At 41.5% G+C, this 15,704-nt stretch overlaps 1 protein-coding gene across 7 annotated transcripts in view; it reads right to left on the bottom strand.

The window, feature by feature from the left end:
- Window positions 1-13,461, bottom strand: part of ATF7IP (activating transcription factor 7 interacting protein) — a 96,186-nt gene extending 82,725 nt beyond the window's left edge. For 2 of the 7 annotated variants that reach the window (XM_031600332.2, XM_090141149.1), the window contains exon 1: window positions 13,209-13,456. In XM_031600332.2, coding sequence (XP_031456192.2) covers window positions 13,209-13,456 — 248 coding nt within the window. The other 5 variants (XM_090141183.1, XM_090141156.1, XM_031600331.2 and 2 more) reach the window with 5 other exon arrangements.
- Window positions 13,462-15,704: the final 2,243 nt, after the last annotated feature.

Here is a 15,704-nt window from a genome sequence, read left to right as displayed (position 1 = left end):
ATGTAATAAAACTGGCATTTTGCCAACGTGGGGGATGGGCACATAAGTGGAAAAATAGCTTCAAAGGCCTCTAAAACATTAATGCAGAAAATCAGTAGCTCATCTTACCTGTGGAGAACTTGACACGTGCAAAATGAACTTCCTCCTGAATAAGCCACTGACATTTAGCTCATTTGCATAAGAAACAAGAGCTACAAGTAGACTTCCAGGTCAGCCATCTTGATACTAAGATCTTACTTTGTTTATATAGCAGCGTATTATTTTCTATCCAGACTGAGCTATGCTATTGTACCTCTCTGCTAGTAGCCTACATCCGCTTGTTAAAGCATGCTGGAACTGCCACTTATTCACACAAGTGAATCAACATGTCACTGCAGCTCAGTGTGCATGCCACAGCCTCCAAGTGAATGTTGCAACTGCAAGTGTCCACAGCCAGAACTCTTTGTGCTGCCTTCTGTGCTGCCAACTATTAGCACTGCAGCAACTATGTGCAGTAAGGTACCTCCCACATACCACACAGTAGTACCAACAAGCATAAATTTATTACAGCTCAGCAGAAGACAGCATACTTAAAATAAAGAAGCAGGCAGAAAAAAATCATCCATGTTTTCAGACACCAGCAATCTAACTACACCTAGGTTCTCTTGTACGTCCTTTTCGAATTCATCACTGTGGCTCTTCCTACTCAGACACCAGCATGTTTCTGTAATCCATGCAAAAGCAAGTCCATGACACATGTTACTTGCTGCCGAGGCTGAGCCAGACTGCAGTTACAGCTAGCTGGCGCCAGTAAAAATTTACATAAAGGGGGCCTCATTTCAAGACAAAATTGCAGCAGAATATTGCCAAGCAAAGCTTCCCACCCCCACACCCAAGACAACTACAGGTTCTAGAACATATAGCTACCTATCTGCTTACTAATAATCCCTGTCAAAAGTGTGGCTCCTACTGTTTATAAAAATTAAAACTGCCAATGGTCTCACAAAAAAAAATGCCACCTCAAAGCAGGAATGCTGAACACTGCATTGTTCAGAATAATTTTGTTAAGTGTTCTGTAATAATTTAAGTAACACTGAATAAATGCATATGCTCAATGCTCATACCATCAGCTATTATATAACTGATATTTCCAACCTACCAATAATAAATATCAAAGTAGAGCAGCTCCATTTTTAACTTACTGGTGACAGGTAATGTTTGGCCAGTTTGTTTAATTTACTATTTCCTTTTTTTCCCCCTCCACTCTTCTGTCCTCATCATGTAGGTAGAGTTGCGGGCTTTGTTTTTTTCAAGTACCTAAAAGGATATAGTGACAGGTAAAGAGAGAAGCCCAGATTTTAGCCTCATTCGGACTTGAAATAGTTAATGTTTTAATTCTTGCTTTTTCTTCCAGTTGCCATCCAACAACCTATATCACAATCAAAGTCCTGTTACGTTAACAAATAAATGATATTTTACAAATGCATATTCTAACAGACACTGTATTTTGATGGGGAAAAAACAAACCAGGCTTTGCTTACTATTAGATCTATTCATATAAAGGGTGAATAATTGTGCAGTACCTTTCCCCAACCCTCTCCATTTGCAGCCTTCTGAGAATCTCTTAGGGTATGACACAACTCAAGGTAAATATACTATTTATTACACTACGTATTAACATGTATTTGTGAACCCTGAAAAAAAGCCAAACCTGCAATAATGTTATGCTGCACATCTTGCAGCACTGTTTTAGGTATGTTGTTACACCATTTAGCAGAACACAGAAAGAGAAAAGTGGTGGAGACAGAGGTGCTTGCCAATTCCAGTCAGGCAAAAGCATAGCCACCTCAGGATCAGAGAAACCTACTTTGCAGTCCCAACCTCTTTGTGCTCTCTACACTATTTTTCTTTAATATGTTAACAATATCAGAGCTATATATAGCTGGATTACTTTTAATGTCCCCTTTCCCCTATGGAAGTACAATTTGCTGTAGGGCTGGTTCTAGGTTATTTAAAAATAATACAGTTTACTTATCACAATGTCACAAAGATACTGATTTTGCGTCTGAAAGTTATTTTTCATTATTTTTCATTAGTTGTTACAATTTGAGCTAAAAAGTTGTATCCAAAAGCCTGAAGAGACGTGTAAGGCAAATACTATAATTTTTCCAGAACAATTGTCACAGGAGAATGACAATCATTAACCATTTAAGTAATCTGATAGGACTCCACCATTATTTCACATGCATCTTTTGATTTATGTTACTTTCAAATAGATGTATGTATGTTAGCACATTTAAGCACTGTGCAGAATACATCTTTTAGTGAAGCTTTTGTTGTTTGCAGAATGAGTAATTTGATGAACGTGCTCAAAACTGGAAAATAAAGGCCACCAATTCTGCTTTTAAAAAAGCACAAATACAACCCTCCGCCCCTGCCCTTTGCATTCCCTATAAACAGCTGTTCCCCCATCTTCCACCCGAGCTCTACAGCTTTGTATACGAATAGCAGTACAATTCTTATCACAGAAAGCGGTACTAGTTAAAACAAGATCTGTAACTCATTTGATTTTCTAGCTCAGGGAAATCCAGGCCAGAGCTTGCAGCCAGCCCTGAGGATGAGCTCTCCAGCGACTGTCTGGGGAAGGCACCACCCTGCTTCCAGAACATTCTCTGCAAAGTCAGCCACACTCCCTTGGTTTTATGTTCCTTTCCACTCCTTGTTGCATGTCACAGCATGTACACAGCTAGTTATGACAGAGCTAGTTTTCAAATGCAAAATACTTTCCTGTAGGGGAGGAGTTGTTCCTTTAGTATTCAGGAACACATGAATTAAATTATAAAGAACACGAGAATTAATGAGAGGACTTGCTAACCTTCAGATCAGTTCCAGCAACATCTGTGCACTGCAGCCAAAGCAGACTTACCCATCCTGAAAACTAGCAGCGACCATTTTAAATGCTTCCAAAAGGTGGTGGGTTTTTTTTTTTTTTTTGCTATTATTTATTTTTTTTATGGGAGAGTAACATGGTAAACAAACAAACAAAAAAGCCACTAGCATATTCCTTTCCATCCTTCAGGGAGCGGCACTACCAAAAACGAAGTCTGAAATGGCTCCCTTTATTTCCCACACTCAGTACAGTCAGTTATAGACATGCATACAGGCAACAACAAACACCCCACACAAAACAAAGCAACCACTGGAGGACTTTTCCTTAAAATATGAATGTAATTTTCTAGCCTGTGATCAGAAATGACCTCAAAGAGCAGATGTTACAGTCAAAAGTAATGGAGCCAGTTGTGCTCAAAATAATTATTATTAGCTGAACGGTTTCAATTGGTACATATGGTAGAAACTATCCCCAAATTTTAAATGTCACTGTTGATTTATCTCAGAATAGAAAATACAAAAAAATCTACAACTGAATAATTTGCATAAACATTTCATCAGCAAAGTTCATTTTTTAAGTAAATCATGATGAAACCTGTCTTTAATAGCTCAAAAGAAAAATAAAACAAAAAAAAAATCAGAGAAAATCTTATGGCCCTGAGCCTCCTTTAGGCGATATATATACATACAGCCCAAAACATTCCCTTTTCCTCTGTCTTTGCCTCTTTTCCAAAGCATGAAACATAGCAAATAATTCACATAACAGCTACAAGCTTGGTAGCTCCCAATTACAAAGACATGGTGGGACTGCTCCCACCAGAGTGCTGCAATGAATGACTATAAGCTCTTCAGAAAGGACAGGCAAGAAAGGAAGGGTGGTGGCATGGTTCTCCAGTTTGGGAGTGGTTAGGGCTGGGAACGGTAAGGTAGAGTCTCTATGGGTAAGGATCAGGGGAAGGACCAACAAGTCAGATATCCTGGTGGAGGCCTGTTGAGATCATTAAAGGTGTTAAGGTTGGAGGCAGCTTAGGCTGCAGTGACCATGCCCTGGTCAAGTTCATGATCTCGAGAGATGTGGGCCTGGCAAAGAATGGCGTCAGGACCCTGAACTTTGGAAGAGTGAACTTGAAGCTGTTCAATGGACTGTAGGTCAACATCCCCTGGGACACTGTCTTTAAAAACAAAGATGCTGAGGAGAACTGGCTACTCTTCAAGGATGCCCCTGAGAGCACAAGAGTTCTCCATCTCTCTGAATAAGAAAGCGGGCAGAGGAGGTAGGAAACCGGCATGGCTCGGCAAGGACCTGCTGGGCGTGCTAAGGGCAAAGAAAGGTGCATACAAGCTCTGGAAACAAGGGCGTCACCTGAAAAGCATACAGGGAAGCCATCCAGACCTGCAGACATGGGATCAGGAAAGCCAAAATGCAGGCAAACTGAAGTTGGCGAGGGATGTGAAAAACAATAGGAAGACGTTCTACAGCTACGTTGGCTAGAAAAGACAGGCCAAAGTAAAATAGAAAAGAAGAACTGGCTTCAACGGACAACGAGAAAGCAGAGGTATTGAATGAGTTCTTTGCCTCAGTCTTCACTGGTGGCCAGGATTTCAGTATTTCTCACGTCCCTGAGCCCTACGTCCCTAAACCTCTAGGTGGGGAGCAGGGCAGTAAATCCCTGCCCCCAGAGGGCAGAGCAAGTCCAAGACCACCTCATGAGGCTGAACGTGTACAAGTCTATGGGGCCGGATGGCGTGCATCCCACGGTTCTGAAGGAGCTGGCTGAGGTGGTTGCCGAGCTGCTCTCCATCACATTTGAAACGTCGTGGATGTCAGGTGAGGTCCCGGATGACTGGAGGAAGGGTCACATCACTCCCCTTTACAAGAAAGGGAGCAAGGAGGACCCTGGGAACTACAGGCTGGTGAGTCTCACCTCTGTGCCTGGGAAGATCATGGAACAGATCATCCTGGATGACATGCTTGACCACATGAGGAAAGGGCGTGTGATCCGTGACAGCCAGCATGGCTTCACCAGAGGAAGGTCATGCCTGACCAATCTGGTGGCCTTTTATGATGGAGTGATGGCATCAGTGGACATGGGAAAAGTGATCAATGTCATGTACCTGGATTTGAGCAAGGCCTTTGACTTGGTCCCCCACCACATCCTTATCTGCAAATTGGAGGGGTGTGGATTTGATGGCTGGGCCACTTGATGGATACGAAATTGGTTGAAAGGCCACATACAGAGAGGGTGGTCATCAATGGTTCTTTGTTCAGGTAGAAGCCAGTAACAAGCAGCATCCCCCAGAGGTCTGTCTTGGGACCAGTGCTCTTTAACATCTTTATTAATGACAGAATTGACTCTCAGCAAGTTTGCTGATGACACCAAGCTGAGTGGTGTGGCAGACATGATGGAAGGAAGGGATGCCATTCAGATCGACCTCAACAGGCTTAAAAAGTGGGCCCAGGTGAACCTAGTGAGGTTCAACACAGCAAAATGCAAGGTGTTGCACCTGGGCCGGAGGAATCCCAAGCATCCATATAGACTAGAAGGAGCGATCCTTGAGAGCAACCCTGCAGAGAATGACCTTGGTGGATGAAAAGCTTAACATGAACCAGCAGTGTGCTCTTGCAGCTCAGAAAGCAAATGGTATCCTGGGCTCCATCAGAAGAAGGGTGGCCAGCAGGGACAGGGAGGTGATTGTCCCCCTCTACTCTGCTCTTGTGAGGCCCCACCTGGAGTACTGTGTCCAGGTCTGGAGCCCCCAGTACAAGAAAGACAGGGAGCTGTTGGAGTGGGTCCAGAGGAGGGCCACAAAGATGATCAGAAGACTGGAGCACCTCCCCTATGAAGACAGGCTGAGGGAAATGGGCTTGTTCAGCCTGGAGAAAAGAAGGCTGTGGGATGACCTCATTGCAGCCTTTCAGTATCTAAAGGGAGCCTACAAACAGGAGGGGAATCAACTCTTTGAAAGGGTAGATAACAGCAGGACAAGGGGACTTCTCGGACTTCTGAAAACAGAGGATGTGTTCCGTGTTAACACTGATTTCAGGACTTAACATATCGCATGCATTCCAATGTCTATTTTACTGAAGAAAAAAACCATCCATCTACATCACACACTTTACTACACCAGAAACATTCTCTACCTCCCTTCTGAACCAGTTATTTCCTACAGCAATTCCAAAAATGATAATGTTTTTCAAAATGTCCTGTTATAAAGTAAATCAAAGAACAAAGGAAACAGAAAACACTGCGGAGACAAGGAGAGCTTTCCTCTAAGCCCTGCACCATGTTTTTTTTGTAAAATGGAAATTACTTAATTGACATAAAGATTTGGTTTTCAAGCACCAAAAAAAAAAAAAAAAAAAAAGCACAAAAAGGACTGTATGAGAGAACTGATGTGAATATACATTGCTGTACTCAAGTCTAACAAGAATTAAGAACCGCTCCTTAAATGAAAGTCAAAAAAATATGCTACCTTCCCTTTCCCTTTTCATGTTCCCCTGAAAGAGAGGTTTACAAAACAGCAGAAAACAGAGCCAATACTGCTTGACAATTTTCACATATACATACAGAAAAGCATATTTTAGACAAATTTTCAACCTTTTCATTGATTATAAAGTAAGAATTCAGTTATCATAAAGAATGGATTCCTTCTCCTTGCCTCAAAGTAGGAGTTACTAACATCTGGAATTAATTGGGAACAATTAACAACTAAAACCACATAAACAGAAGCCTCAGCAATCATTTGTAAGATGAGGTCAGTATGACATGACTCATTATCTTATAGGAAATCAAAGACTGTTTGGGAGATCGGAACAAGAAAGTCTTGTTACACTACTAACATACATTTATTATAAATAAGGTACATCTTAGCAAGATTTAAATAGGCCTTACTGTCCAAATTCTCAGACATTCCAAAGTGCCCAAGCGGTTTCTGTCTCTTTAACTACCTTACCCAATCAAGAAGGGCCACTACAAACTAAACAGTTATTTAAGTCAAGAATGACAGGGAAAAAAACTGCACCAGTGATGAAAACAAGTAATAAGACTACCTACCAGCTTCACCTGCAATCATACATTGATTTTATTCTTAGCACTGATCTGTCATCCTAAAGCAGGAAAATCTTATAAGAACTAGATTTACAAGATTTATAATTAGTTGAAGTCAAGAATCAACCTGCCCTTAAATTCCTGTGTTTTAGTGATGTTTTAAAATAATCACTTCTTTACACCAGATAGAGAGGTAAACATGCAATGCCTCTAACATGTACTGTCTGCTCAAAATATTTCATTTTTTCAAAATGGTGCACTGCCACTAACACTAGAAGATTATTTATGTAAGCAGATTTTTCAAAACTAATTTAACCATGAAGTACTTTGTAACAGGACATGTAAAAATAACCATGAATCAACATGCAAAAATATTGAAGGAAATTTCACAATTTTTGCATTAAGTTCACCTTCAGACAGGAAAAATATTATGAAGTTACTCAAATACTGATGAGTTACTCAGCTCTTCTGCTGCTTCTGAGATGCCTCATGAGAACTTCAAGTAACTTCCTATTTAATTACTCTAAAATTAACTAACATCTAGCTTAAGACCCCATAAAGACCTTAATTAGGTAGTTTAGACAGATGCAAACAAGAAAATAAAGTACTAATGTAGAAAAGCATCTTCTTTCTCTTACTCCTTCAATCAGAGCATTGCTTTTCTCCTCTTTTCATGGTCTTCGACACCAACACCTATCAACTACATTTAAATGAGTTTCAAGTATCACAGATACCCAGGCAACCTTCAACTAGTAACATGCAGTAAATACCTAGATCATATGAAGCCACTAACACTTCGAAACTCAGACTTCATATAATAAAAAAAACAATTTACTTTGAATCTTTCATTTTATTATTTGTAGTAGTTCTGCAAGATTTATACTGCTGTTATTCTTGAACAATAACTAAATGCTACCTGCAAAATAGTTTAATACTTACATATCGTTATTCCAATGTATTTACGCAGGTTTTGAAATTTGAATTTAACACTGGAAAAAACAACATATTGAAAATACGATATCGAATGTAAATCTAGCCACTTGATAAAAAGTTTATTTTATATGTTAGTTAAAATACGAGGCAAGATTTTGAAAAATAAGCAGCATGAAGTAAGAGCTCTTCTGGCCTGGTAAGGAAGTGAACCACAATTAAATCACTTGTTAACCAATACGTATGAGTGTGACCTTTGACATCTTCTGCCCCACCCAACCTACCCTGTAACTGAGAAAGGATAGAGATCTATGAATTAATCCACTGAGAGGAGTAAAAGCAACAACAACATGACAACCGCTCTCCTGCTGACAAGAAAAAAATTACAGTTCATCAGTCTCTTTTCTATAAGTTAAAATTCCAAATTTTGTTCAGCCAAAATGATAGAATTGCTTCTCAGCAAAGCAGAGCTGGTGCTTACCTCCAAGGTCTGAAGCATGTGATGTCAACAGCTCTGCTCATTTGTACACAATCAAGCTAAAGTGCTGCAATGAACACTTTGTCAGCCATTTTGAAACTGCACTGTCTCAGCTACACTGAAAATATGATTAAGATGGCTGCAACGTGCACTCAAGACCAGCCATTCAGTGACAACTCAGCAGTGGATAAAGCTTTTATACAGCAGAGCACCTCCCTGTTTGCTACACTGCAAAAAACTGCAAAGGCAGAGGGGGGTCAGATAAAAGGTTTCTTAGAAAGGCAGAAAATGGTTAATGCATGGCTGTAACATTACCAGTGGTGTTCTGAGTAGCTGCAAAAAGAAAACAAAAATAAATGCTGGATGTTAAAAGATGCAGCCTTGCTAGGTCTGCAATCCACAATTTGTATCACATACTCCAAATTCTTCCTTACTCCAGGCAGTTCAGAATCCATGTCACACATTAACAGCCAGAGACAAAGCCAAATCATGGCTAGAACTGACAAGGATTAGGAATTAATTTTGAGGAGCAGCTTCATTTTTTTCTTTTCTTTTTTTTTTCTTTTTTTTTTTTTAAACAAACAAAAATATCTGTACCTTTTTACAATACCAGCTGTTTTGAAACATTAGTTGATCAATAAAACAGTTTCACTTGGGGAAAAAAAAGGAAGATAGAAATGAGGAAGCTGCTAACAACAACAACAAACTCACAAATCAAGAACACTTAAGAACTTCAGTAAAGCCCAGAATTCACATACCTAATTCTTACATAATATACTGCATCGCAGTTACAGATTTTTTTTTTTCTTCCAGATATGTCTAGAATCCCTTCAGTAATTTTGTTAGTGCTGCTGTTGTTTTGGTTTTTAAGTTTGCTCCTGAAGATGTAACTGATTTGAGAATTCAGGGGAGGGAGGAGCGATGAAGTGAGGGAGGGCTTATAGGCAGAGGAGTGTTAGACAAATACATGACTTTAATGTAAGTGGAATATAATACAAGTTCCCCGTTAAGTTCTGTTCATTAACATCAATCATCTGCTCTCATCCAGGCAACAGTACATGAGATCTGGAAGGAGCACTGCCATATCTGCCTTGCTTCATCATGTAACCCTACTAGAAAATCCAAATACAGCTATTTTTAAATAACTGAAAGAACAGATGGAGTTATTTTCAAAGAAATTAACACTGAATTATTCCTAAGCTTTACCAAAGAAGTAGAACATGCCCTCCATCCATTTTTTTATGAAAACATCTAAGCTTACGTAACTGCACATATCTGTCGCCAGTTGTAGTTGGTTATTTCAGGACTGATTATTCATGCCAGCAGAGATGTTTGGTGTACTAATCAACACTAGTGTTGGAAATTTAAAACATTTAAATGCACTACTTGCCTAATACAAGAACAAGAAAAAAAGCATAGTTTGCAAAACAAGGGAAAGAACAGTCATACATGTAATCAACTACTACAAAAATTATTGTAGTCAAAGCACACTTAAAGTTCAAATGCCCAAAAGACAAGTCTCTTAAACAAATTTTTGAGAAGTTGACAATGATTCCAGTGTACGCAAGATGCTTTAAAATAACCCACTAAACTGAAGCTTTTCTTTGTGAAAATCCATCAAAATCAACTTTGTAACAAATTCAAGAAAATAAATTTTCTGAATAACCCCTTAAAACTCCATGTTGCCTAAACTTAAACTCACATATAAAACGCCTTCAAGCTTACAGGGATTTACAGTAGCTTGCAACATCCTTTAACTCAAACTTGCTGTTTCACGTAGAAGTATTCATTTCAATTTCTATAGTAACAACATTTTAAATGGAAGAGAAGTCTGTATTTACCATACCTACAAAAATACTATATCAAAACCTGAATTCTGACCTGCAGTCCTAGACGTTCAACCTAAACCTGGAACATTTTCATCTAGAACCCAAGAATTGCGCTTGTGTAATATTGCATTCTCTAGCAATTGGTCTTAGAGCTCTGTAGATGAAAACTCTGTAAGTTAAATAGCTGTTGCTACTTGGTTTAAATCAAAATAATATATTCGGAAAAAAAAAAAAATCACTTCCATCGACACAGACAGAATAGAAACAATACCACACTCTGACTGCAGCGGTAAATCACCTAATCACAAAGCATCATGAACACAGAGGGAATGATGTGTTAATACAGCCATGTAGTCTCAAAAAACTCCATCTGAGTGCTAAGACATCAGAGGAACATACTCAGACTTCACTTCCATGTATTCAACTGCACAGTTGTGTTAATAATGTTAAATTATTATATTAAATTATAATATTATAGTGTAATATTATAAAACATTATATTAAATTATAATAAAATATTAAATTATTATAAACTAAACATCAACACAAAGCCAGATGTTTAAACACAGAATTGGTATTTAAATAACTAATCTGTGAATACTTTGGTCCAGAAACCATTAAAGTGAACTCATATTAATGATGAATTACTATATTAGCATGGCACTGCAATTTTTTTTTTAAGAGGTCCCTCAAAAACAGCATCAGAATGACTGTTTCAATTCATCCATGTAATCTTGTATCCTACTGTGAATCAATTCTGTTAAGTATGATCAATTTCAAGTCTGTACAACAGCCAAAATAATCTTGTCAAATTAATTCATACAGCAAAATACAGAATTGTGCCACATTATCACAAAAACATCAGTTCAGCACTGCTACACTTGGTGGCAAGGTTGCAACTGATAAGAAAGCTTTTACTCTGAGCAATGTAGTAGGTCTACTAAGCTAGAAATAAGAATAATGAGAACATGAAGATCAAGATTCTTTGAAAAGAACACACAATGCGCAGTTAGTTATAAACAGCAACAAAAAAATTTCCTACATTTATTCAGTTATTAATTATAAAAACATACTGCTATCCAAAATGAGTAGTGACACTCTCTTCTGCATTATATGTACATAAGAACTTGATTTAGTATTTGTGAAGCACATAAAATAGTAACAAAACCACCAAATATGAGAAACAAATAGTGGGTTTAATTGTCATTGTTCATGAATTGTATAAGTCCCCGCATAATCATTAGGGAATTCATTTTATGCTAGTTCTGATAACCACTATTAGTCCCACTTCAGTGGTCTGAAAACTCAAAAATTACCTATCCAAGACCACATAACAAATAGTACCTTTCTCTGTGCATTTCCCCCTAATTCACCCAAAGAATTCTTAATGTTCAGAGTAACACTCTTTCATACCTTCCCTTGGGACTGCAGAAAACAGTAAATAATCAGAAGATTATACTTATTTTTTACATTCATATAAACTCACCTGTGTAGGAAGTTCATACATGAATTTTTTCATTTCATACTTAATCAGACGCTAAGCATGCTTTCCATATTCTTAAGAATATAAAATTAGTAGCAGTAATAAATGTAAAGGAAAAAAAAAGTATGCTAGATAACATCCCAAAATATATTCAAACTTGCAAGAGAAAGCCAAACAGCATGCTTGTACAGTATTCTGATCTTACAGATGCAGATCCCAATAAATTTTTTGTAACAATATTATATTTGCTTGTATGACCTGGGATATTCACCAAACAGAAGCGTGCTATTAAGTGTTCTAGCTCTACTATTTAGAAACCTTGTTTAGTAAGACAGCCAGACACACAAAGTGTTCTTTGTCTGTGATTGCGCAAGAACTGCCATTTTAATCTCAATGCTTGTTGCCAAAAACATTTGGGCTGGGCAGTGCCCATCTCATCTCTTCCCCCAGCAATTCCACCCAATTTTTCCATCCAAAAAACTCCTCGCGATAATGGTCACACTGTCGTTACAACATTAGAGTTATTACAACATCACTGTTATGCAACAGAACATTGTCACGTAGGCATTTCCACTGAATATCTGTTGAGGGTTAAGACGTGGGGAATGCTCCACCTCTGACAGGCCCTGATGTACATCTAAATTAGAACGTTAGCGCTCAACTACCACTTGATTTCAGTATTTTGGTTATTTAAGGAGCATTACGAGTGTGCACGCATATTTTTGACAGGACTACCTGGCCGACACATCCCTTGTTATGTTTGATGCAGGCCTCCATGTCAGCCTCACGTGCCAACAGCTTACTGAGGACAACCAGGCCTTTTCTTCCTCCCGCTCAGCACACAAGCTCACACACTTCAGGAACTTACATCTGAAGTCCCACCAGCACATAACAGCGCAAAAAATAACAGGCGTTTTTCTCCTTGCTGCCCCCACAACGCACGCAGCGCAGCGCTTGGGCCCTGGCGCTCACCATACTGCGGAGAAAATCCCTGAGCAGTAGCCAGCAGCATGCAGGCAGCCATTCCCAGCCCCGCACAGCACCCAGCATTGCACTCAGGTGCGGCTGTCCCACCCTCACAGCCGCGTGATGCCAGTGTGCCACAGCGCCCACACCTCACCTCAGCGTTCGACGGTCACACGGACGCCCGCCAGGCGCTGAAGGGCACCCTGCGCCTCCAGGACCCCGCACGGCGCCCACGTGCCCCCTGTGCCACACCACACCTACCTGTGAGCTGCAGCCGCCGCCGCAGGGGGTCCTCCACGCGGGAGGGAGGGAGGAACGCGCGTCCCCGCGCCACGCTCCCCACCTGCTGCCACCTCTGGACGAAAACAGCAACACGCATGCGCGCCGCCGCCTGCACTGGAGCCGGGTCACGTGCTCCCATGCAGTATGTGCGTAGCTGCGCTACTGCGTGTGTGCGCGCGGCGCGTGTGCAAAGCTGCAGCCCCGGAGCATGCGCACTGCCGCCGCCACCGCCGCCGCCGCTCAGGGCAGCGTTCCACATAGAGCGCTGCCGCTGCCCGGCAGCCGCGGAATGCCGAACGCCGCCCGCCGGGGTCTCTCAGTACCTGACTCGCCGTGCCCGCCCAGCTCTCGCCTCAGCGCCCGGCAGCCGCCGCTCCCGCCTCCTCTGTGCTGCCGCCGTAGATTCAAAATCGGAACCCGCTCCCGGCACCAGCACCGCCTCCTCCCCTCGCACGCGCCGGGCCGTTATGCAAATCGCCCTCGTGTCCCCTCCCCTCTCTCGGTTGGCCCCGCCCCTTCCGTGGCCGGCAGTGGGGCTGCCACGGAGCCGGCCAATCCCGGGGCCGGTCATCCTCGCGGCATGCAAATGAGACTCCGATATATTTAAATGAGCGCGTGGCTCCGCCCCCTGGGTAGTGGCAGGCGGTTATTCGCGGTCGCGCTCTGGAACGAGGGGCGCCCCGCAGCCGTTGCCGCCAGGGGGCGGTGTGGTGAAGCTGAGGGCAACGGCCTCGGCGCTCACCTTTGCCCCCTTTTCTCCTTAACCGTTCTTCTCCCTTCTCCTCCCGCCCTCTCTCTCTTTCGTCCTTCTCTTGGCTTCCTGCCTCGGGCAGCCGTGGGCTGTACAGCACTGGAGGTTCTCTGGCACCTCGGAAGTCTTCCTGGAAGCTTGCTGGGCATCTCTGCCTGCAAGATAACCTGCGTTATTATCTCTGTGTGCTTGGTCACTGCGTGTTCCCTACAGCTCCTGTCTGGTTACTGGGTTGTGAGCAGAGCAACTTGAAGCTTTCTCTATGACAGGCAGCGCCTGAACAAATGATAGAGGCTATTGGCTTTTTTTTGTGTGTGCGCGTGTGTGTAACTAACTTTGTGTTCCCAGTGTGCCAAGAAGCCAGCAGTGCTGTTGGCTGTGCTTTGAGTAGGTCTAAGGCACACACAATAGCTGAGGTAATGCATGGGTCAAAAGTGTAAGCGGCCTTTTCCCTCCTGCCCTCTCTTTCTAGCTGAGGGCTGTGGACGGGAGGGAAGGAAGGCTTGGAACATACTTTTACCTGAGCTATGACTTGGCACATTTTGCGCTGTAGCTAAAGGCAGAAATGACTGTTGTCGGTAGCTCATCTGTCCCCCAAGGCACTTCTCAGTTCTGGCAGAAAAAATGGTGGCTCTATCCTCTGATAGGTACAAGGATGTCGTAAAACATCTAGTGTTTTCATAATAAATGCTTACATACTGCCTGTGCTCATCTAGTGTGAAGGCTCAAGTATTAGTCACCTGCTAACTGTAATGGAGAGTTCCATTTCCTCTATGTTAACACCATAACACTGCCGTTGTTCCTACTGAATATACAAAACAGATGTTGAAAAATGGTATCCTGACTTATCTGCTTCAAGAGTATGCTAAATACTGTTGTCTGAAAAGCAAATTCACTACCTAGTGTGCAATGAGCAAATTCCCACGCGCTCAGGAGATATGCTGCTATTTATTTGGGCCCAGGTGCCAGTAGCAGTTTCCAAAAACCAGGCACAATAATGCAAGTTTCTTCACCATATTTTAACATTAAATTCTCAAGTATTCTGCCTATCTAATAAAAGAAGACATCTACTACTTACATTTTCACAAGGCTAAGCAGTCATGACAGTCTGGTTCCTTTTGGCTTTCCTGGCCGTCTGTGCTTTCATTGCATTGCCTGGGGGTCTTATGTGGCCCTTGGTGGTCTTTTGGGGAATGGTCCCCTTACTCTTTTTATCCTCATATGATCACCTAAGAACAGACTCAACAGTTCTTCCATTGCCTGTTTTCCAAGGGAAACAACTGTCCTTGTTTAATCAGATAACATCAATGGCTAAGATGTTCTTCTTTAGCGTAAGCAGAACAAAGAGTCTTTGTTGATTTAACACAGACAATGCCCACTCCTTTCCAAGGGAAGATTGATGTTTCCATTACATGTATCTCCCTCTTTGGAAGGTTTCAAAATATCTACCTAGAATCAATATGAAGTGAGTTTTTATCAGTCATATACAAAACAACATGACCACTTGGGCTCTGTGTTCCTGTAAGTCGTGAAACAGTACGTAAGACACAGCCATTACACAAGTTCTGTCAGATGTGTTCGACAGATTGAGTGGTAGTGTTTCAAGATGCTGTCATGTCCCATGGTTTGCCTGACCTCCCTGCTAAGTGCTTGCATTTACCTTACCAAGATGGAAGAACAAAATGTATGCAAATGCCCATGAACTTCTGTAAATGCATCTGCAATAGTGCTTTAAGCAGGTGCCCTAGCCCAGGAACCTGAACCACTAAAGTGTGTACATTTTACTCTGCTACCTCTGCTACTGGTACAGAAATTTCTAAGAAAGGGTAGCAGACACCTGAAACAGTAAACTCTTGCAACTAGTTTTATGGAGCTGTAGTGGAAAACTGGAATGTTTTGTCTTAAAAAAAGAGAGAACTGGATTTTTCTTGGGTCTTATGTGCTTTTGCATACAGTCAGAGGAAAAGCATTCCAGAAAGAAAAGGCTAAAGAAAAGGCTAGAAAGCGCCAGAAGTGGGTGGTTACTAGCTGTGCCTTTTGTTAAACTTGAAATTTCACTACTGGTGAG

This window comes from Phasianus colchicus, chromosome 1 (assembly GCF_987193195.1).
Source record: "Phasianus colchicus chromosome 1, bPhaCol1.hap1.1, whole genome shotgun sequence".
Classification (NCBI taxonomy): Eukaryota; Metazoa; Chordata; class Aves; order Galliformes; family Phasianidae; genus Phasianus; species Phasianus colchicus.
The sequence above is the reverse complement of the archived record's forward strand: the minus strand, read 5'-3'. Positions and strand labels throughout refer to the sequence as shown.